The following is a 17,979-nucleotide window of genomic DNA, read 5'->3' as shown; positions in this document are numbered from 1 at the left end:
ATAGCACATGCAAAACTCCTCACCGGAGGTGACAGTATTCTAGGGGCTTATTTCAGGCGGGCCCTGAATCCACTCACACAAAGCTCATCACCGGAGGTGCCGGTATTCTAGGGGCTTATTTCAGCCGAACCCTGAAACCACATACATATGACCACACTGGCGCAGAACACATAACTTATTTGATACTAGCGCATGGCCGTGCGGCCATGCAAACCTTTTATAGCTGCAGTAACTACAGGACCTTCCTAGAGGACCAATGGGAGCTGCTACAGTATCTGAGCCACTTCAGGACCTTCCTATAGGACCAATGGGAGCTGCTGTAGCACCTGAGCATGTGACCCCCAACCTCCAATGAGAGGACTTACCCTGGGCATGCTCAGAAGGGGAAAAGCAGGACTTAGTCCCAGAGACATCTGCTCACCGCTGACCAGTACTGCCTATAATCGCTGAGCCTGGAAAGGCAGCAGTAACCATCCGCACCGTATCAGAATGAGCCAGATGCTGGGACCGACATCTCTGCTGAGCAGGCTCCACTGCAGTGGGAGAAGAATGGGAGACCACAGCGGAGATGGTTCGAGATTCCCCCTGTGCAGAGGTGGGAACTCAACCCCTAACAATAGATTTCAAATCATAATTGATTAAAATATAATTGACATTTAATTTTTAATCCACGTAGCAAAGGGTCCCACAAAAATGGAGAATAAATGCACAAAAAGCATCAAAAGGGAGGAGCAGTTAATTGTAATTATGAATCATGGAGCGGGAGAAAATAAAGAAATAGTAGGAAATACCCAACAGAAATCAACATAAGTAGAACGTTTCGAGATTTTGGCCCGCATGACTGCTCATGGAGATAACTGTGAAGTAGACCATCATTTCACTCATTGCTATGAGGAGTAATATGGATGGCAAAGCTTCAAATACATGTATATAGTTCACTTACCATTGCGGAAGCTTCTGATGCCAAGCAGCCAGTATTTGAATTGACGTAACCCAATGATGATTGGTGAAAGTTCGGAGTGAAAAGAATCAAATCATTTTTTGGAGGAAGACCATTCAAGTTGACTTTATACTGACGTTGTTGAGAGTAAGTCCAGCTGCCGGCTATACTGGGACACATTGTATTTCGTTTCAGTTCATCAATTTCCTGGGTATATTTATTCCATCTCAATACTGTATATGTAATCAATGTAACAAGAAATACTCCAGATATTAAACAGATAGACAAAATCAAGTAAAAATTTTCATCTGGAAGTTCAACATCTTTTCTTTTATCTTTTTTTCTTTCTGCTGGTATATCTTCTCCAGGGTCCACCAGAATGAGGACAATAGTCACCGTTGTGGACATTGCTGGGTCTCCATGATCTTGTAGTACAATGGTCAACCTGTGCTCATCGTCATCTGACTCCACAAGTTGACGCATTAGAATAACATCTCCCGTGTGCTTCCCAATAGCAAAGGGGGCTATTCTTCCAAAATCTCTAAGTTCATAAGAAACCCAAGCATTGTAGCCAGAGTCTGCATCGATGGCTTTGATTTTAGTCACAAGATAGCCAGCTTTACCTATCCTTGGCACAACTTCTGTAATTTCAGACTCATCATTTGGTAAAGGAGAAATAACAGTCGGTGCATTATCATTAATATCTTCAATGAATATGTAGAGCATCACCTCACTGCTCAGTGGTGGTAGTCCAGCATCAGTGGCTTTTATCCGACATTGAAATTGTGAAACATGTTCATGGTCAAAGGATAAAAGCGCAAATACTTTCCCATTTTCTGGATTTATAGATATATATGAATATATAGGTATTCCATCAACAGTGCTGTCAACGATTGAGTACGTAATGAATGAATTTTGGCTGATATCTGGATCCCTTGCAGACACTGTGTAGATATGAGAACCTGGAGGGTTGTTTTCTTTGACAGACACTGGTTCAGATATTTGCAAAAAAGTGGGTGGATTATCATTAACATCACTTACTTGAATTTTAAGTGATTTAGTTGCCAAAAGTGGAGGAGAACCTTCATCTGTAGCTTTAATGTCAATGTCATATTGTGCTATGGTTTCCCGGTCAAGTTGTCCATTTACCGTCAACGAAAAGTATTCTCGTAAGGTTGGAGTTATTATAAATGGCAGATTTTTATTAGATATATGGCAATTGACCCTTCCATTCTCTCCAGAGTCTTTATCATATGCCCGGATAACCGCGACAACTGATCCTTTCAATGCATCTTCAGGAATGGGGTCATTGAGTGAGGTCACCATAATCTCTGGAGCATTATCATTCATATCTATGATATTCACTAATATCTTACAGTGTCCCGTCATTGCTATCTGCCCTTTATCAATAGCAGCTACTTGAATTTCATACATATTTTTTGTCTCGTAGTCAATTTCACCGGCAACGCGGATTATCCCCGTTTCTGATTCTATGTTGAAAGCTGAAGATACCAGTTTGGAAACTGGTTCTTTGAATAAAAAGAATACTTCCGCATTTTGCCCTTGGTCCAAATCAGTTGCATTTAGTTTGATGACAATAGTTCCATTAAGAGCATTCTCCAGCAAACTGGTTCTGTAAAATACTTGACTAAACAATGGTGCATTATCATTGACGTCTTGCACTGTGATATAGAGTTGTACCGTGCCACTTAATCTTGGTTTACCGCCATCATATGCCGTCAATGTTAAGTTGTGAAAAGGAATCTGTTCTCTATCCAAAGCTTTCTTCAACACAAGCTGAACAGATTTGCTTTCATGAGTGTATGTTTGTATGTCAAGTGCAAAATATTCACTTGTGCCGAGCTCATAATTTATCACGGAGTTTGTACCTATATCGGGGTCAACGGCTCCCTCTAGTGGAAAGTGCGATCCAGGCAACATCACTTCAGATATAGACAATTTATATTCACTTGCAGAGAAAACTGGATAGTTATCATTAATGTCTTCAATTTCTACATCAACATGATGAATCTGTACAGGTTTATCTACAATTATTTCTAGCTGCACTGTGCAAATGCTAATTCCAGGACACAAGTGCTCCCTGTCGATAACCTTATTCACAAACAATATACCATTTTGCAGGTTTACCTGGAAATAGTCTGTGCCATCTTTTGAAACAATCCTCAGTCTCCTGGAGTTGATGTCACCGATGTGTATTCCCAGATCTTGAGCTAATCTTCCAACAAATGTTCCATGTTTGGATTCCTCAGGTACAACATAGTGGAGCTGGCACAGCACTAGATCAGCAGTCATTTGTAAGATGAAGACAAATCCCAGTCTTGGTCTCAATAAGCATTTATACAAATGGAGAAACATTTCTGCAAATGACTATTATTCATATAGAAAGGAAATCTCTCTATGAAGAAAAAAAAATAGTCGTGCCAAAGAAACGGTAAAACCTGACGCAGGAAAGAAATGGATTGGGAGCTGTATTTTTTTCCCCATAAAATTGTGTAAGAGTGACATCTGGTGATAAAATGTTGAACTACAACAGAAATAAATATATTTTTTTTATTTTTTATGAAATTTAATTTGATTGGTAAAAATAGCAAAGATTACATAATTTTGGAAAAATAAATGAAGCAAGTAAATAATTTGTTGTTTTCTTATTAATTAGTAATGCATTCTACAATGAATCAGGATCTAGCTAAATAATAAATCTAATAACAGCCTTTTACTTTCAATTTTCTTTTTTTCTTTACCAAAATAAGCATAATATAACCTTCAATTGGGCAATTCAACAAAAAAGAAAGTTTCAATTTCATACTACAAAAGGGTTTTATTTAACAGCAGCACAAGAATTAAGTCATCATCATCAACTTAAAAATATCCTCATTTACACAGAAATATCAAACAATAGAACAATACGACAAGTCGTAAAAATTGCTAAGCTATAATCCCGGTTAGAGTTTTTATGCCCTTACAGATAAAGTACAGATTTGTTTTTAATACTTTGTCCTTTTTGTACTAAATATTTAGCATTTTCTCATACAGTACAATGATTGCATCCAATTTTGTATTAACCAATTGTCTTTTGTTTTGGTTTGACTTTGATTTTATATCAAATTAATTGTAAAAATGAATGATAATACTAATAAATAACATTGCTTTATATATATGAAGATTATATGTTGTTACAGTTTCTCAAAGATGAAAGTGACGACAATGAGGAGCAAAATTGTATCAGGTAAGTTTGAAAAAGTCTAATTTTGTCATTATTATGATTGCTAAATTTACTTAACAATATAGTTTTAAAAGCTTGTGGTGTTCAGCCAAGTAACAGAATCAACATCATAAAGGCTCACGATTTCTAAAAGCTTTATAGTCTGATAAACAAGATATTTGTTGAAACACAAATATATAGTCTTTATTTTCATTATACATGTTATGATTTTCCTCTGTCATTCTAATAATCTGGCATTCGAATATTTTAAACCATTTGTAAAGTTTAATGGCAATTACAAAGGAGCTAAAACATTAAAATATAAAAATATATATTTAAAAAATTGAAATTTTACCAATGTTTTTCAGACTGGACCATCAGCACCACAAGAATGATACTTTGCAAGATGTTGGGGGTCACTTCTGTTTTATTGTAATGAATAAAATCCCGAGAGTAAAATATATTTAAAAAAAGTGACTTTATAGTTAAATTTTGCTGGGATTGCATAGTCCTCGGCACAATCCGATACCAAAGATCAAGTAAGATAAATGTATTGTATACTTTAGGAACCTGACACGCATTATAAGTATTATAATATATTATATTAGCATTATACAGATAGCCCATTGTGCAATACACTGTGGTTCTAGTGTAAAAAAAATCCTAAACTTGTGACCCAGTTCATTACGGCTGGTGTTTTCACACCAGTCTTAACCCTGCTGTTCTGTTTGTTTCCACTATACACTTGTACTGCTCCGGTCATTTTTGACCAGACCTATTAAAGTGCTGTTTTAGCTACTTAAATTTTTTTTTTTTTAATACCTGTTGCATTATTATACTGTATGTGAACATTATAAAAAAAAATACGTAAAAAACTCAATTTTTTTTATTTATTTTGTGTTTATAAAGTTTGCAAGGGCTTATTGAATTCTGCACAGAAATTACAAATTAGAGCTTAACTAACTTACTAAAACAACTACTACTACTATAACAACTAAAACTAACTATAACTATAACTAAAATTAACTATAGTATAAAATTGAACTGCTGTAAAAAAAATTTGAAAAAAAATTGTAAAAATAATAAAAAAAATCAGTTTTTTTCAGAAAATCTTCATATAATTCTACTGTTTACATTCAGGACAACAATAATGCACATGTCTGACTAGTCCATTATCATATCCGGCTTTCTATCTTCTCGATTGCTTATTGCATCATCATTGTGCATTGTGCTCATCAGTATCACTTGTTTATTTTTTTTTGGAACATAAGAAACCACAGTTGTGTCTTGAGTGAAATAAAACATGGAACTATGTACACCTCTTTTGCTGAGAATACCTTGTGGAAGCTCAGGCTTGTTTTTTCTTACCATTCCCAGCATTGTCATTTTTCTTTTTTGCAATATCTGCCCAAGTTGGTATGATCTTTTCTTTTACAATATGCAATCTTGATAACTGAATTTATTTATTTTTAGAGGAAAAGCAGGGTAAATAACATACAGAGAAAAAAATTGCACAGAATTGTACTGAAAGCCTATCTATATGGTTTGTACTGAAAGCATGTGTAAATCTGCACCTAAAGCAACTGTTTACTTCATAAACAATAGTAGATGCAATAAGTAGTCTCAAAAGAAATTATAACTCATTTGTTTTACTCAAAAAATGGCTGAATTTAGTTAAAATGCTATTCGGTCATTTTTGACCGGGAACAGTACGGGTGAAAAAAAATGTGGCACAAAAACTAAACAAAAAAAAAAAAGGACCCTTAGAAAGATTAGGCAAATAGAAGTAACCACAAGTTTCAGAACCGTATAAAGAATTGTTTAAAAAATATCAAAGTTCAAAAACGGTCATTTTTGACCAAACAGTACAGCAGGGTTTTTAATGAGAGGAACTGCTGGAATAAGGCACATCTCATTTATTAACAGGCACATAATGGATGTTTCGCAATTTACAACTGATGTGCGTCGCAACCAGAAATGTTATTCCAGTTAGAGCTTGCAGTACATCACTAGCGAAACTGATCTCACTAAAGCGGTGCAAATTTTCATGAATCTCACAGGCAGGTTTCACCAGACCTCATGCCGCCACAACTCCACGCACTTTAGCGAAGGTGGCTTGAATTAGCATAAAATGCCCAAAGTTGCAAAACTTTTCCATAAATTTAAGTTACACAAAAATTTTGCAATAATTTAAGGTGTTTTACGCCAGAATTCTGAATTCTAAATTGAACTAACAAATCAATAGCTGGTAGAGCAGCCAGATATACGATCATTAGTTTGTGAGACTCTGATCTAAAACAAGGATTTTGTAATGTAATGTATACAAAAGTCAATCATATCCTATAGTGGGCATTAATTCATTACCACTATAATGAATATTAATAATTGTTTAAAATATTTATTGAAAATATATTTTTAACATATTTTTGTTTTTTTTTAACCCCTTCATGACCCCAGGTTTCTTTGGTTTTGCGTTTTCATTTTTAGCTGACATTTTTAATGATACCATTTTGGTGCAGATACGTTTGTTTGATTGTCCATTATTGCATTTTAATGCTATGTTGCGGCGATCAAAAAAACATAGTTCTGGTGTTTCACATTTTTTTCTCGCTATGCCATTTAGTGAGCAGGTAAATCTTTTTTTATTGATAGATCAGGCAATTCTGAACGCGGCGATACGAAATATGTGTAGGTTTGATTTTATTTTTATTGTTTTATTTTGAATCGGGCAAAAGGGGGTGATTTAAACTTTTTAATTTTTTAATATTTGTCATATTTCTTAAAACATTTTTTTTTTATTTTGCCATGCTTCAATAGCCTCCATGGGAGGCTAGAAGCTGGCATAGCCTAATCGGCTCTGCTACATAGGATCGATGCTCAGATCACTAGATCACTCCTATGTAGAATTGCTGCATTGCTATGAGCATAGACAACAGGGTGGCGCTCACAGCACTCTGGCATCAACAACCATAGAGGTCTTCAATAAACCTCTGGTTGTCATGCCGACCCCCGATCACGTGAAAGGGTCAGAGATGCACGCATTTCCAGCCCGATGGATGGAAGCGCTAGTTAAATGCCACTGTCTGCGTTTGACAGCGGCTTTTAAATAGTTAATAGCGGTGGGTAGATCGCAGTTCCACCCACCGCTATTGCGGGCACATGCCAGCTGTACAAAACAGTTGGCATGGACCTGCTTTGATGCGGGCTCACCGCCGGAGCCCGCATCAAAGCCGGGGTTCTGACCTCGGACGTACTATCCCATCCGAGGTCAGAAAGGGGTTAATAGCCTCTTCAGAGGGGAAAAGCTCTAATGTCACCTATTGGATGTTGTAATCCTAAAAGTCAATATCAACCTTTTAACAAACCTTGTCATATGAAATAAGAACCCAAATCAAAATCCCCATATGTAACCACATGTTTTGGAGTTTTTGCCCCTCATCAGCGCAAGGCAGGAAATATGATTTGGCTTGGTGAGAGGCCCTTGACTAAGGGGCTGTATTTCTTTTTGTAGAGTGTGCCACATTAGCGTAAGGAGACTTATTAGCCATGAAATACTCATTTTGGAATTTAAACATGCAAAAAGACTCTTCACAGTGATTTGAATTTAAAGTTTAATGATTTTTTTTTCCATGGCCCCCAATAATCACTCTAAAACACTGCTCTGAACTACACTGCTCTTCTTAGCAACTTGCACACAGATCGGTATACAAGCTTACAGACTAAGACCACTGCTCTGTGTGCTCCATGATTAACACTTACACTTCAGAAAGCTGTTTTGAGTGATCGATGGGGATCTCAGAAGCCCCACTGATTGGCAGCTGACTGTGGTGTCTCACATATTTTTTTAAAAAAATTATACAACAGTCACATTTTAAAGTTATTGATTGGTCTCAAGTGAAAGACCTTTGCCAAAGTGCAACAAAAAAACTGCAAACAGTAGGGCATAATTAGGAGGACCAGTAATGTGCTTTCACTATAGAAATGTGCAATACCTTATTTTCCTCATGATTTTGTTGCATAAAAGGTTCAAAACTTGCTGCCAGATTCCTCCACAGATTAGAGTTGATAGAAAGGTATCACAGCAGCCAGACATTTTTTCATTATGTTTTCAGTGGCTGATCTAATTTTTTTTATTATTTATATTATCCTACGCAATATATCGAAATCATATCCTTTAATGGGCCAAGATAGATGTGTCCACCCATTTTCCATTACGGGAGTTTACTTAAGTACTTCGGTTTTTTATAATTCAAATTCAATACATTATTGCATTGTGCAAGAAAAACCCTCAACAGGTTGCAATTCACATCACTATAGTTGGCCCCATATAGGCCACCACACATAAGGCAGAAACATCTCAGTTCTCTAGGCTGCTTACAATCAGCTCCCACAATCAGTGAAGTAAATTGCCAAATGAAAGAAAAGTATAAGACATGTTTGAAGTAATTTTAAGAACTCTGCCAGCACAAGAACATTTTATATTGCTTCTTTTGAGGGAGTTTATCATACTTGCTCTTTAAAAGGCTCTAAAAAATGTTTTCATTCAGAAATTCGTATAATTTTTGCCTCTTTTTAAATACATGAAGCTTAAGTGTTATGACATTTTTATATCCCTGTAAAAAATAGATGTCAATTTAAAAAAAAAATCTAAATCCATGAAGGATAGCTAAGAATATTTTAAAATATGTTCCACTTTCCATACAAATTATTTTTATATATTGGAATCATTTTTCTATATATTAAAAAAAATTATAAAGACCTTTGGGGGACATTATAAGTCATTAACGCATCCTTTTTTATTGCTGATATCACCTGTAAATTGGGCTGGTATATTAGACCCAGGCAGCCTCCCAATTGCATAGTAGAGTTGACTGGGTCTCTTAGGTCACAACAGCTCCTGCTCCCTTCCTACACCAAGACACCACATAACTGCTGGGTCCAGAGTAGGAAGCACTGTCAGTGATTCCCAAAATGTATACAAAAGCTGGTTCAGCACTTTCTTTTTTCTGTGGGGAGTCTGGCTGTATCTGTTAGCCAGCTACTCACTCTCATACCAGCATGATCTTGTTCAAGCTTTCTACACAGCATTGATGTTTTGGAATGTCAGTGCAGAGTAAAGTGTGGACTGCCTGGACTTCTTCAAGTTTATGGGAAGTTCATAATTAGTTTAATTATGCCAACAACTTCCTTCCTTAGCTAAAACTGAACATTGTTCACCTTATCTCAAATGTTCATCAAGCAACTTAAAACAAAATTTACAAAGAAAGTAATCATTTTTTTGTCAAACATTGCTGATGACTTCTATAAAGTTTTCACTCAACATACTAAAGGGTATCATTTGATGCGCAAAATATTATTTTAAAGGATTAAATAAAAATTTTAGTTTAATTAAATTAGATTGTTTATTTTTCTGTTTACATTGTGAATGTGCCGTAGATAAATTCTGATAAAATTATAAATTGTTAAATAATACATTAAACATTTATATAAATCTGGCATAAATGGCTAAATATGTTGAGCTTTGCTGTGCTCATAAGGAGATTTTTTTACTTTTCTGTCAATGATTAAGGTATAGATAGCAATAACATCATGGTCTACCCAAATTCTAATGAAAACTTAACAGAAAACATTATTTCAGAATGAATTCTCAGGTTTTGTTAGGACCTGTTATAAATCAGTTGGAAAAGATGCTATGGTTCTATTAAGAACAGAATTGATAAATCTTATGTGTGATTTTTTTATATTAAGACTTTTTATAGTCTGTATAGGAGCAAAAGTAAAAAGTAGATAAAATAAAAAAGAATACGATACAAATAAAGAACATAAAAATATACCTTCCATGCCAACAAAAACTGTAACTATAGCTGGCCTATTGACTCAAGACTATACCTATTTATCAAAGCTACCTAAACAAATTAGGTAATCTAGATACTTTTTTATTCTAGTGGGCATTTATAAATGCAAAGAATAAAGAATATATACAGTACTGCGCAAAATTATTAAGCAGGTTTGTAAAAAAAAGCTACAAAGTAAGAATGCTTTAATAAATATAGGTGAATAAGTTACTTTAAAGGGAACCTGTCAGTCCCAAAATCAAAGATGAGCTAAGTCCATCGGAATAAGGGGCTTATCTACAGCATTCCGATGTATCCTGAAAGATGAGAAAAAGAGGTTATATTATACTCACCCAGGGCGGTCCCGCTGCAGTCCGGTTAGATTGGCGTCGTGGTCCGGTCCAGGGCTTCCTATCTTCATAGGATGACGTCCTCTTTTTGTCTTCACGCTGTGGCTCTGACACAGGCGTACTTTGTCTACCCTGTTGAGGGCAGAGCAAAGTACTGCAGTGCGCAGGCGTCGGGCCTCTCTGACCTTTCCCGGTGCCTGCGCACTGCAGTACTTTGCTCTGCCCTCAACAGGGCTGACAAAGTATGCCTGCACCGGAGACACAGTGTGAAGACAAGCAGAGGACATGATCGTAAGAAGATGGGAGGCCCTGGAACAGCCCGGCAAGGCCCATTGGATCGGACCATAATCTAACCTCTTTTTCTCATCTGTCAGGATACATCGGGGGCTTATCTACAGCATTACAGAATGCTGTAGATAAGCCCCTGATGCCGGTGGGCTTAGCTCATCTTCGATTTTGGGGGTGACAGGTTCCGTTTAATCAAATAGCAAAATGAAAGTGAGCGAACAAAAAAGAAATCTAAATCAAATCAATATTTGGCGTGACCACCTTTTGACTTCAAAACAACATCAATTCTTCTAGGTAAACGTAGTAGAGTTTTTGAAAGAACTTGTCAAGGAGGTTGTTGCAAACATCTTGGAGAGCTAACCACAGATCTTCTGTGTATGTAGACTGGCGAAGATCCTTTTATTTCTTCATTTAGCGTCTCACAAACTCTATGATGATGAGTAGTGTTGAGCGATACCGTCCGATACTTGAAAGTATCGGTATCGGAAAGTATCGGCCGATACCGGCAAAGTATCGGATCTGATCCGATACCGATACCCGATACCAATACAAGTGAATGGGACTCAAGTATCGGAAGGTATCCCTGATGGTTCCCAGGGTCTGAAGGAGAGGAAACTCTCCTTCAGGCCCTGGGATCCATATTAATGTGTAAAATAAAGAATTAAAATAAAAAATATTGATATACTCACCTCTCCAACGCAGCCTGGACCTTACCGCTGTGAACCGGCAGCCTTCTTTGCTTAAAATGAGCGCGTTCAGTACCTTCCATGACGTCACGGCTTGTGATTGGTCGCGTGCCGCTCATGTGACCGCCACGCGACCAATCACAAGCCGTGACGTCATCCCTCAGGTCCTAAATTCCTAGAAGGGAATTTAGGACCTGAGGGATGACGTCGCGGCTTGTGATTGGTCGCGTGGCGGTCACATGAGCGGCACACAACCAATCAGAAGCCGTGACATTATGGAAGGTTCTGAACGCGCTCATTTTAAGCAAAGAAGGCTGCCGGTTACTACCAGGGCGCGTCCGAGGGTGAGTATATCCCTATTTTTTATTTTAATTCTTTATTTTTTACATGGATATGGATCCCAGGGCCTGAAGGAGAGTTTTCTCTCCTTCAGACCCTGGGAACCATACACTGGGAACTTCCGATTCCGATTCCCGATACCACAAAAGTATCGGATCTCGATATCGGAATTCCGATACAGCAAATATCGGCCGATACCCGATACTTGCGGTATCGGAATGCTCAACACTAATGATGAGATCAAGACTGTGTGGGGGCTGCATCGTCACTTCTAGTACTCGTTTTCCTTTATGCTGAAGTTAATAATGATATTGGCTGTATGTCTGGGGTCTTTGTCCTGATGCAGAGTAAATTTAGAGCCAATCAAACACCTCTTTGATGTTATTGCATGATGGATAAATATCTGCCTGTATTTCTCAGCAAATTATTAATCCTGACAAATTCCCCAACTCCATTTTCTGAAACGTAGTCCCAAACTTGCAAGTAACCTTCACTTGCATCATTGTTCCCTACATAAACTCATTATTGTACAATGACAAGCCATTTTCCAATCAAACAGCCTTCAGTGATAGTGAAATATTTCAAATTTTGACTTATCAGTAGTGTTGAGCGATACCTTCCGATATGCAAAGGTATCGGTATCGGATTGGATCGGCCGATACCCAAAAAGTATCGGATATCGCCGATACCGATACCAATGCATATCAATGGGACACAAAATATCGGAATGGTTCCCAGGGTCTGAAGGAGAGGAAACTCTCCTTCAGGCCCTGGGATCCATATTCATGTATAAAATAAAGAATAAAAATAAAAAATATTGATATACTCACCCCTTGGACGGCCCCTGGCTCTCACCGGTCAAAGCATCTGCCTCTGTTCCTAAGAATGCAGAGTGAAGGACCTTCGATGACGTTGCGGCTTGTGATTGGTCACGTGACCGCTCACGCGGCCAATCACAAGCCGCGACGTCATCGCAGGTCCTAAACTCACTGCATTCTTAGGAACGGAGGCTGCCGGTTACACCGCTAAGGTCCAGGCTCCGCCGGAGGGGTGAGTATATCCATATTTTTTATTTTTATTCTTTATTTTTTACATGAATATGGATCCCAGGGCCTGAAGGAGAGTTTTCTCTCCTTCAGACCCTGGGAACCATACACTGGGAACTTCCGATTCCGATTTCCGATACCACAAAAGTATCGGATCTCGGTATCGGTATTCCGATACCGCAAATATCAGCCGATACCCGATACTTGCGGTATCGGAATGCTCAACACTACTTATCAGTCCAAAGCACCTGCTGCTATTTTTCAGCATCCCAGCTTCTATTTTTTCATGGATAGTTGAGTCGCTTGGCCTTGTTTCCATGTCAAATGTATGGCATTTCAGCCACAATTCTTTTAGAAGACCACTTCTGGCCAGTAGATGGATGTAGCGTTGTCTCATTGGTTGCTGTCAGTTCTGAGCTGATTGCGCTGCTGGGCTTCTTCCAATTTAGAAGAGAATCATTCAGGAAGTGTCATTCATGTTTTTTCCCTCTACTAACCTACCCAATATTGCAATTGTCTTGGGTGGCTCTATCACTGATCTAAGACTAGCATCCTCCATGATCTGAACCTCCCACTTCCGTCTCCAAGACTTCTCTCGCGCTGCATCAGTTTTCTGGAATGCAATACCTCCAGTCAATCCGATAAATACCTAGCCCCTACATTAAGCTTGCTTTAAAACACTTCTCTTCAGATAGGCCTACAGCCTCACTTCACTAATCTAACTCTTCCCTGTTCCCTCTTTCTACATTTTCCTCAGATCTGATCCCTCCTGTTCATCTGTCTCCACATTTTCCATGCACCCAATGGCACTTGGTGACTGCACTTAGACAAATTTTGGCTGATGACCAGATTATGCAGCTTAATAGAATTGCCCCATTTATTATGATGACTGGACCATACTTGACAAGCACTTTATGTCTATTGTGCCCCCCTATTTCATTGTAGATTGTAAGCTTGTGACCCTCACTCCTCCTGTAACTGTAGAACTGTTACTCAGTAATATCTTTGTTATCTGTACATGTCAATGCTTAATTGTAAATCGCAGCGTAATATGTTGGCGCTACAGAAATAAAATTATTATCGGCTGCACTAAGCTTGATTGGCCAACCAATGCATGCATGGTCTAGATTATTGCCAATATCTCGATGCTTCTTCAAAAGAACTTCACAGTGCATCTCAAAACCTTTAACTGCTTTGAAATCTTTCCTGGGAGATTGCTTTGCTGTGCTTATTTTGTTATGGCGAAAAAAACATGTTATGGTGTATGACTTGTGTCTTCCACAGCATCACCTTTGTAGCAGAGTTTGCCTGTTCCTCACCCAGGTTTAAACATCCTGCACAGCTCACAGCTCTTTCTGTTTCAGTTAATGAATGTGTTTCAATCTGCATTTGAAAATGATGATCATTATCACCTTTTTGGTAAAATTGGTTACTCGCACACCTGACAAATTCTCTCACTTTCTGTAAGTTACCTAGAAGAATTCATCCTGATGTGAAGTCAAAGTGTGGTGCTCAAGCAAAATATTGACTGATTTAGATTTATCTTTTGTTAATTCACTTTGCATTTTGATTTGACAATAATAAATTATTAACCTTTCTTTTTTTTAAGAATTCTTACTTTGCAGTACTCTGATTTCAATAAATATATTGTAATACTTCCTTTCCCCTGTGGTGGCACTGTAGGGGGATTAAACACTTGGTACTAACTTTCACGACACACTAAAGCTCATTCTTAGGTGTTTCATGACCATTTACAAGGCTACCAATAAAAAACTAGTCCCCTCTATTTACAGAACTGGAAGATAGTAACTAGGGTTGAGCGACCTTTAGTTTTTTAGGGTCGAGGCGGGTTTTGTGAAACCCGACTGTCTTAAAAGTCGAGTCGAGTGAAATCAGCCGACCACCGTTAAAAGTCGGGTTTCGGCCGAAACACGAAAACCCAATGAAAGAAATTATTATTATTTAATTTTTTTTTTCTCTCTCTCTCTCTCTCTCTCTCTCTCCCCTCCGTCCCAGCACAGAAAATTTCGTATTGCACATTCCAAATCCCTACTGCGCACAAGCGATAACATGACGATAGGCGTTCACTCCCCTAAGACCTATGTCATCACTCTGCCCACGCTCATTCATTGGCTGAAAACATGGCGCTAAACGCGTCATACGAAACGCGACTTTGGCGCCAAGATCACGTACCGCATGGCCGACCCCGCACAGGGATCGGGTCGGGTTTCATGAGACGCCGACTTTGCCAAAAGTCGGCGACTTATGAAAATGAACGACCCGTTTTGCTCAACCCTAATAGTAACCAATAGAAAAAATACAATGTATCACTAATTACTATTTTTTTCAAATACTAAAGTTTGAATCCGTAATGCTTTTAAAACCATTTCACATCTACACCAATAGCTATAATAGCCCCAATTAATGTAATCTGTCCAATAATAAATGAAAACCGGAATATGAAGCAGTCTGGGGATTAAGTAGTCTTACCTTTGCTGATAGACCAGTCATGAATCCAGGCTGATGAGGGTTTCTGTCAGTATCTAATGCTTGAGTTACACTTGGAGTGAAGAAAATCAAGTCATTTTTGGGTGAAATCCCATTCATACAGTATTTGTACTGACGCTGCATGGAATAGGTCCAGCTTCTAGCAATAGATCCCATATTGTGCTGCCTCAGGTCATCTATTTCCTGAGTGCACTGTTGCCAACGTATGAACGTATATATAATAAGAGTAACTAAGAAAATCCCTGATATCAAGCAGATCGCTATTATTAAGTATGTATTGGCATTTGTAAAATCCTCATTTTTCAATCCTTTTTGGTTTGGTTCAGCACTAATTTCTTGCATTTTTTCAGCTAGTACTATTGTCATTGTCACCGTTATTGACATTGCTGGTTCCCCATGGTCTTTTATAACAATAATTAGTTTGTATTCATCCTGGTTGACCTCAAGAAGAGGACGAATGACACTTATGTCTCCACTATGACGTCCAATTCCAAATGGGATTCGCTCAGCTGAGTCATTAAACTCGAAAGAGAGCCAAGCATTATAACCCGAATCCACATCTGTTGCTCTTATTTTACTCACCACGGTTCCTATTTTTGCTGATCTAGGGACGATCTCTGCAGCCTCCGAGTCAAAGTTTAAAGTTGTTGTGTATAGACTTGGGGCATTGTCATTGATGTCAATTATAAAGATACTCAAGGTCAAATTACCAGTCAGTGGCGGAAATCCAGCATCTGTCGCTCTGACTTTACATTGAAAATAACTGATTTGTTCTTGATCAAAGGAAACCAAAGCAAAGAGTTTTCCATTTTCTGGGTTTATCGAGAGGTAGGAGATAATTGGGATTCCATCTATGGTACTTTCGATAAGAGAATATGTTATAAATGAATTCTGGTCTTGGTCACCATCAGTGGCGGAAACTGTGTAGACAAGAGATCCTGGTGGGTTATTTTCTGTGATAAAAAGAGTGTCCGAATGTTGATTAAAAGTTGGCGCATTGTCATTGACGTCACTTATTTCCACCAGAAGTGTCTCAGATGTGGATAGGGTGGGTACACCCTCATCATTTGCAGTAATTTCAATGTTGTACATGTTGATAGCTTCACGATCCAGAGGTCCATTCACTATTAGTGAATAGTATTCTCGGAGGGAAAGTTTTAATTTGAATGGGACATTTTCAGTTATTTGACAATTCACTTTACCATTGGAACCTGAATCTTGATCTTGTATTCTTATAATTGCTACCGTTGTCCCCATTGGGGAATCTTCAGGAACCGGTAAAGACAGAGACGTCACTGTCATCTCAGGTGGGTTGTCATTGACGTCTATTACGTTGACCAACACTTTACAGTGACCTGCCATTGGATATTGACCTCTATCAAAGGCATCAATACGGATATCGTAGTGACTGTTTAGTTCAAAATCCACTTCTCCGGCCACTTTGATCTCCCCAGAAATCCCATCTAGATCAAACAGTAACTTAATAAATGGAGGTACCTGGTTGCTAAACTCATAAACAACTTCTCCATTTTCTCCGAGATCTGCATCAGTAGCATTCAGCTTCACAACAACAGTTCCCTTCTGGGCATTTTCCAACAGATATGTTTCATAGACAGACTGGGAAAAAGTTGGTGCGTTATCATTGACATCTTGGACAGATATGATAAGTTGAGTTGTACCACTTAATTTTGGCTTGCCGCCATCGAAGGCAGTTAGAGTTAAATTGAACAGAGGTTCTTTCTCTCTATCAAGGGATTTCTTCAGAACGACATCAAGCGATTCACTTTGATGCTTGTCTTTTTGTATTTCTAATGAAAAGTAAGAATTTGGGCTGAGCTCGTAGGTTTTAACAGAATTAATGCCTATGTCATCATCCACAGCACCCTCTAGTGGAAACCTAGTTCCAACTACTCTTGATTCTGGTAATGCAATGTTATATTGTCTAGCTGAAAACAAAGGGGAATTATCATTAATATCTTCAATTTCAACATCTACATGATATATTTGGACAGGTTTATCCACAATTATTTCAAGATGAAGCACACAAACCAGAATCTTTTGGCAGATTTCTTCTCTATCTATGATATTGTTGACAAATAAAATGCCATTTTGGAGATTTACCTGAAAATAGTCCTTCTCATCTCTGGAGACAATCCGTAACATCCTGGAATTAATCTCCCAGATCTCGAGACCAAGATCTTGTGCTATCCTTCCCACAAAGGTGCCGTGTTTGGATTCTTCAGGGATCAAGTAGTGAAGCTGACAGCAAACCAGATCCAAGACCATCTGCAGCAAAAATGCACCTCTGAATGAAGTCACTGCACAGCCAAACCAGGAGAAGGAGGAAATCTCCATTGCAGGGAAGGTGATCAGGTCTCCAGTTTCATTAATGTTCCCATGCACTACTTGATTCTTTTTTCCGTCTTAAAATTCATGAAGAACAGCAGCCATTACATCTCCTAGTACACACAGGGAGCTTATTTACTCCACCGGCTGGGAAAAATGGAGCTATACTGACACCCAGTGTACAAGATAAGAATGACAACCTATACAATCAGATGACAAAATGTTTCTTTTTAATCTAAACTTATTGGGGGATTTTTACAGATATTATTTCCAAACCAAGAAAAAAAGTTTTTTTAAGGCTATTTGGTATTTTTAATATCAGCTTAAATTTTTTAAGAAGTCAAATATAACCTTAATAAATGGAGGATGATTTTACATTGCACCAATAGAAAAACAGATGTAAAGACGCTTTTTTATTC

The 17,979-nt window shown here is 38.0% G+C and overlaps 1 protein-coding gene across 3 annotated transcripts in view; it reads right to left on the bottom strand.

Moving 5' to 3' along the window:
• The window catches only part of LOC143776623 (protocadherin alpha-C2-like), a 513,355-nt gene extending 495,639 nt beyond the window's left edge, over positions 1 to 17,716 (bottom strand). The window contains exon 1 of one of the 3 annotated variants that reach the window (XM_077266154.1): positions 15,197 to 17,716. In XM_077266154.1, coding sequence (XP_077122269.1) covers positions 15,197 to 17,569 — 2,373 coding nt within the window. In that variant the 5' untranslated portion in view covers positions 17,570 to 17,716. Of the gene's footprint in view, positions 1 to 943; positions 6,250 to 15,196 lie in introns of those variants that run through there. The other 2 variants (XM_077266142.1, XM_077266143.1) reach the window with 2 other exon arrangements.
• Positions 17,717 to 17,979: the final 263 nt, after the last annotated feature.

The sequence above is a fragment of the Ranitomeya variabilis genome, chromosome 5, assembly GCF_051348905.1.
Source record: "Ranitomeya variabilis isolate aRanVar5 chromosome 5, aRanVar5.hap1, whole genome shotgun sequence".
NCBI lineage: Eukaryota > Metazoa > Chordata > Amphibia > Anura > Dendrobatidae > Ranitomeya > Ranitomeya variabilis.
This window is presented reverse-complemented; position numbering and strand designations above follow the sequence as displayed.